This window comes from Girardinichthys multiradiatus, chromosome 8 (genome assembly GCF_021462225.1).
Source record: "Girardinichthys multiradiatus isolate DD_20200921_A chromosome 8, DD_fGirMul_XY1, whole genome shotgun sequence".
NCBI classification, from domain to species: domain Eukaryota; kingdom Metazoa; phylum Chordata; class Actinopteri; order Cyprinodontiformes; family Goodeidae; genus Girardinichthys; species Girardinichthys multiradiatus.
The window spans coordinates 25,595,390-25,601,800 of record NC_061801.1 but is presented as its reverse complement, the minus strand read 5'-3'; the positions used below and the strand labels follow the sequence as shown (position 1 = coordinate 25,601,800).

At 42.2% G+C, this 6,411-nt stretch overlaps 1 protein-coding gene across 2 annotated transcripts; it reads left to right on the top strand.

Annotated features, from left to right (window-relative positions):
* Positions 1-516: 516 nt before the first annotated feature.
* On the top strand, positions 517-5,631 carry LOC124872847. Of its 2 annotated transcripts, XR_007039366.1 has the most exons (3): positions 517-578; positions 3,824-3,978; positions 4,792-5,631. XR_007039366.1 is itself a non-coding variant. In XM_047373243.1 (2 exons), exon 1 carries the CDS (start codon positions 1,861-1,863, stop codon positions 2,590-2,592), a length of 732 nt encoding a protein of 243 aa, XP_047229199.1. In that variant the 5' UTR covers positions 1,679-1,860; the 3' UTR covers positions 2,593-3,978; positions 4,792-5,631. The 2 variants fall into 2 exon arrangements, 1 of the variants encoding a protein (XP_047229199.1); XM_047373243.1 differs by lacking the exon at positions 517-578 and having other exon boundaries at positions 1,679-3,978.
* The last annotated feature ends 780 nt before the right edge of the window (positions 5,632-6,411 follow it).

Below are 6,411 nucleotides of genomic sequence, written 5' to 3'. Positions count from 1 at the left end.
ACAAAGTATTGCGAAATAACGCAAAGACTATTGTGTGGTGACACAAAAAAGAAAAAATTCCCCCATGTCCCCTCGCGGACCTCGTAGAAAGGCTTCATCAAGGGAAGATATTAAATAAATATGTTGTGAAATAGAAAAAAATTGAATGTACCATTAAATGTACAATTTATTTAATACATCATTAAATATTAAGTGTACCATTAATTATGTAATGTCGTCTTTAAAATTATACTTAATTATTCAGTGGCACATTTAATTGCATAATAATCCATTTCATGATATAATGGTACATTTATTGTTTCTAATGATGTATTAAATAAATAAATGGTACCTTTAATTTAATGGCACATTTAATGTTACAATTCTTTCATGTTACATTTACTTCACTTATGGGACATTCACAACATTTATTTATTTAATGATGATTTTATTGTATTAATTTTGTCCAGTTTGACCCTCCATTCTTGATGCCTGTATAGGAGGTCATGTCAGAATATGAATCAGGTGTTCTGGAGCAGACACACATTTAAAACTTGCAGGGAAGGGGTCCCTGAGGACCAGGGCTGTGAACCATTGAGGTACAGTTTCTAAATTATGAAGGTAATGCCTTTTTGTCCTTTTGTTCAACAAGTACAGTTCTCTTACTAGGTGCATTTTTCTTTCGTTTCAGCAACTTGAAACATAAAAGTAATGTCATTGTTCAAAGGAAACAATCACTTTATAAATAAGTAAAATACAACTAGGTACATTTTGTCTTTTCAACTAAGATAGACATGGTCTGTTTCCTTGTTTGATATTTTATTATTTCTTCATTATTATTCTTTTTACTTTAACTGGCCTTTACTTTACTAAAAACAGGGACCTAACTGGTCCTTCAAACAAAGAAATTGCCAAAAGACTAAATGAAGAAAACAAAAATGGGAGTGGCACAGGAGTGGGAGTTGTTCTGAATGGGAGCGGGACGGGAGTGGGAGTCAATTTACCAGGAGTGGGACGGGACAGGATTGTTTTCGTTATGCTGGCCTGGGATTGGGATGGGACAAGACATTTTTCTGTGGGAGCGGGATGGGACAGGAGAGAAAATCCACTCCCTTGTCACCCTCTAGTGAGTACTGACAGGTGTGATGACCAGGTGTAGGGAACTGAGGGAAATAGGTTACTATGGCTACGGGGAAACTGAGATACAGAAACACGAGGAGAGACTATAGTAAACAACAAACTCAGGGAAACAGATCTGAAGGGAAACACTAACTGGGCAAAGCAGGGAGCAAGAAACTAAACAGAACATAGGCTAACAAATAGTAACTCTAGAAGGAACAAAATCTAAGGGCATGGAAAGAACTAAAAGTAAACAAGAACAAGAATACTAAGTGAGAAACTAAAACTAAATAAAACCAAAGAAGGGAAATAACCATGAAGAATAGAAAACGAGAACTGTACTAATAATAATAAACTAAAGGGAGAAAGAATTCTAAGGAATATACAAATGAGAAAACAATAACCAAAGGGACCTAAGGACGAGGGAAGAAGGAACGAAAGTTACGTATGTAACTACGGTTCTATGAATCCCGGATGACCGCCAGAGGCGGTGCTTCAAGCACTGAATGATCATTCTTGCGCATGCGCAGGTCGAGAAATTAATAACAACATGGTAACATGTGACCTACCGGTGGCTCACGTGAGTCTATATAGTCACATGACACCGGGAGCCCAGTCCCGACAATCTTCTCGCGAGCATGCGGAGACAGAGGGACCGAGCGCTCTGGCGGTCATCCGGGATTCATAGAACCGTAGTTACATACGTAACTTTCGTTCTATTTCATCCCTACTGATCGCCAGAGGCAGTGCTTCAAGCACTGGATGACGCATACCAACAGTGTCCCGAGGGATCCTACGGAGGCCCCAAGGAACACAGCAACACCACTAACCTCAGCGGGACGCATAAGGCGGTTGCTCCAGTATTCCCTGCAGGGGATGCGGCGTGGCAACATTCACCCTGTAAAACCTGGCAGAGGTGCTTGGCGCCGTCCAGGAAGCAGCTTCACAAATGGCCTCCAGAGGCACCCCGGTCATGGCAGCCCACGAGGTGGAGAGGCTCCTAGTGGAGTGACAGCGCACGCCGCTCGGCAGGGGCTGGTCCTGCAAGGAGTAAGCCACAGAGATCATCTCCACAATCCAACGTGGCAACCGCTGTCTAGAAAGGGCCTGACCCTTCCGAGAGCCAGCATAACAAACGAAGAGACAATCAGTCCGACGAATGGGTGCCGTGGAGCGGACATACGCCTCACGCACTCAGACAGGGCAAAGAGGCTCAGAGGGGGCACCAGGATTAAATCGGGAAAGCCGGAGCGGCAGCACACTGCCAGCCACTGCAGGCACCTTTGGCACAAAGGAAGCATTAGTCCACAGTGTAACACCGGAGCCATCTGGGTTCCACCGACAAAATGGTTCAGACACAGAGAGAACATGCAATTCCCCCACCCGTTTGGCAGAAGCAATGGCCAACAGGAAGGCGGTTTTCAGGGAGAGCCACTTGAGATCCGCCCCTGTAACGGGCTCAAAAGGGGGGGACTGAAGAGCCGCAAGCACTAGCGACAAATCCCACGTAGGGGCCACTGGGCGCCTGGGCGGACACAAGTGCCTGGCACCCTTCAGGAACAGCGCGACATCCCCATGCCGGCCAACAGAGCAACCACCAAACCCAACATGCCAACGGGAAATGGCTGCTACATACACCTTCAAGGTGGAAGGGGATCGCCCTAGATCCAGCAACTCCTGAAGGAAGGACAGCAAATGGGAAACAGGACAGCAAATAGGGTCCAGTCCCTTACCACGGCACCAGACGGCAAAGACCGCCCATTTAGCACCACAGGAAGCCCGTGTGGACGGTGCCCATGCATGTGAGCCACCGGTAGGTCACATGTGACCATGTTGTTATTAATTTCTTGACCTGCGTATGCGCCAGAATGATCATTCAGTGCTTGAAGCACTGCCTCTGGCGGTCAGTAGGGATGAAATAGAACTACTAAAACTAAGGGGCAGAAGTGTAGACAAAACTAAACACATATATAACAGAAGGAATAAATAAACATAACTATTAAACCAAAAGGAACAGAAACACCTAATTGAAAAAGTAAACAAAAACAAAACCCAAAATAGCAGATCCTGACACTCTAGATCTTTTATTTACCTGGCTTCTAATGAGCTCATGGTAGTTTCGCTACCCATGCATATTTTTGTGTTATCAAACAAAACAAGCCTGTTTGCCACTTGTTGCTCCATTTGCATAATGCAGTAACAGGCAGCAGGTGGAAAGTTGGGCCTTACAAAGAAACCGAGTTGGCAGGTGGTGCTTTGAAATGTGTCATAATTAGAGACTCATTTTGGGAGATTTAATTGAAACAGTCTTCTTTTGAAATTGGATCTCTTTCTATGCAAATCAGATCCTGCTCTTCATTTGTAGAATGAAAACATTATCTCCAATTTTTCAGCTGATGTTGATTGAAAAGAAATCAACGGCCATTAAAAATGTTTTAGTTGCTATTCTCCTCTCGTAGGATGGATATTAATGAATTCTATGTTCAGGTCCCATTTGACCGTTTATTCAATTTGAAGATTGAATACTATAGACACGTATGGGAACTCCAGCTGTTATAAAATCCATTGTGAAAAAAAAAATGTAAGAGATTAATCTGAATACTGATTTACAGAGAATAAAGGTAAAGCACCTCAAGGTTAGTGTGGGTGGCAGCTCTATTTCATTTATGAGTGACTGACCGGTCGGCTCTGAAAGACTGATAACGCTTTTATTTATATTAAACAGAGCAGGGGAAGGACAAGTCACACAGGAAGCCCAACGTGGTTGTCTTGTTGAATGCACTGTGATGTCAGGCCACAAATGGAATGATAAAGCCCTCATCAGTGGAATGCAGATAACACGATTCACCATGGGAACAAGAGGAAATAGGAAGCATCGATGTGCGTATTTCTCACAGATGGAATTAGAAATATTAATGAAAAAATATATAGAATATCACACATTTTTAACAAAGAAAAAGCAATTCTGTTGCTGCTGCAAAAAGTGAGATATGACTAGATAATGAGAACTAAACGTGTCAAAATGTGATACAAACTAAATTATTGCTTTCACTGATACTTGCAATTATGTGGATTTCTTCTTTTATTAGTCTTGTGGGTAAAAAAACACCACAAGTACAATAACTGTTAATGTGCAGCAGTACCATTCCTGGCAGCACAACAGAGTTGACTTTAAAAGATGTTCTGCAAAAAAAAGTGCAGCAGAAGGAATTTGCTCAGAACCGAGAGCGTAGAATATTATTAAGGTGAATTACTCAGTCACACAAAAAAATGGTAACAATCGATCTTATGGTGGTCTGATCACCCTCTCCCAACGGAGATTTCTGCGGAGTATTTGCTGTCCAATGTTTAGCAGCAGGAGGAAACCCACAACAGGATTTTTATTGTGTTTACAACAGTTTGTCTATTAGTGAGAAGCTACAGCATGAGAAGCTGTTAAATCTCATACTGGCATACTGTCTCCTTTTTGTCTGCCTGCTGCTTAACCTGCTTCACCCTAGGTGGCGACAGAACATGGTACTGGAGATGTGACAGGTGTTTCTCATCAAGCCTCATCATCTGAGCACTATAAGAGGAGCCTGCTGCCAGTACTTTGGTGCCTGAGTGTTAACCATAAGTGGTCAATTCTAGCCCTCTGTAGCTCTTGTTATTACCTTGAGAAAATTACTTGCGATTCTGTGTACTCCTCTTCAGGTGACAGCTGTGTCCTGGATCTTCTTCCAGTTCACTACCTGGTTTCCAGCCGACCCCAAGTATTCCAGAGAACCTATTCAGACAAACTCCAGCTGGCAGCATTCTGGCTCCTCTCCTGAGAAATCCTGCAACGAACCCTGCTCACTCTCCTCCGTGCTCGTCACCCCAAGTGCCCACACCAGTGACATACTTACCTCCTGGAAATCACTTACCTCACTCAAACAGTTGTTAGCTTGGCCCCTGCATATCATTCCGAAAGATACTGACCTTACTTGTCGTCGTCCTCCTCACACAGTCGAGGTGCTCCTGGTTCCGGATTCCTGCAAACATTATCTTACTGTTACAATAAACCTGTTAAACCTTCTCCTGTCTTCTAGTTGTGTTCTGCATGTGGGTCAAACCAGTACCTAAAACAATGACACATACTTGCAATGCCAGCTGAAGAGGACTTGTATTCTGTGTCAGCGGAGAGCTCATCTTGGCGACAGGACTGACATTGACTTTTTATATTGGGCCTATCAAAAAGTGATCGACTGGTTTCATTGTAACTGATGAAAATGAGCCAAGGGACAGCAATATGTCTTCTGTCACTTATAGAAAGAGATGAAATGTTATACAAAGGCATACAAACATGAAAGTCAAAAAGAAAATTGGACATGTTTCTTTTGATTCATCGGGTCACCCTCAGGTGAGGCTCAGTTGATCTCTCTCTCTCTCTCTCTCAACTAGCCTAATGTCAATTTTAAAAGGTGCAATATCCTTGAATTTGGTTGTAAAAATGACTGTGATTACACAGAAATTATTCTTACAGCACCAAATAAAATAAAAAAAGCATTCATAGTTGTAAGATCTTTTTCTCTGGGTCAATACTACAGGTAAGACACTTGTTTCTCAATTCAACATAAACTGTTCAACAAAAACTTAAAAAAAAAAACTTTTTAAACTCCAAAGATTAATGTCCTTCTTGGCCAGAGTGGAACTCATGTTTACTTTGCCTCTTCTTCTTCTATTTTTAAATGTTTTAAACTAGTTTTACCTTCAGCTATAAACCCATGCAGTTTGGGAATTCTCTGTGTTTCCCTGGATTTCTCTGTGTTTTTCATTTTATTCTTGTTATATGTGTGATCCTGGGTAAAAGATCTACCTTTAGCTATTCCCACTGCCACACTCTCTGTTTCTCGAGTTTTCAGTTTTCTGTTCTTAGACCTGTATTCCCTCTGAGAGCTGAAGTCTTGGGTCCAAAATAATACATTTATACATCATTTAAACAGTCTACAAAATAGACAGTATAGCAGCACTTCCCCTCTACAAGAACAAACTGTTTCAAGAAAAGTTTGAAAAGAAAATCTACTCCTTCATATTTCTTTTATTTATGACAAAGACTCCATAGTTTGAAGCCCTGCCAGGGGTCTTTCTGCATGGAGTTTGCATGTTCTCCCTGTGCATGCGTGGGTTCTCTCTGGGTACTCCAGCTTCCTCCCACAGTCCAAAAACATGAGTGTTAGGTTAATTGTTCTCTCTAAAAATTGCCCTTACGTGTGAATGAGTGCGTGGATGTTTGTTTGTCCTGTGTGTCTCTGTGTTACCCTGCGATGGACTGGTGATATGTCCAGGGTGTTC

What these genes read in the sequence shown, in the direction of transcription:
- LOC124872847 (XM_047373243.1), top strand. Translation starts at nt 1,861, where the DNA reads ATGACGCATACCAACAGTGTCCCGAGGGATCCTACGGAGGCCCCAAGG.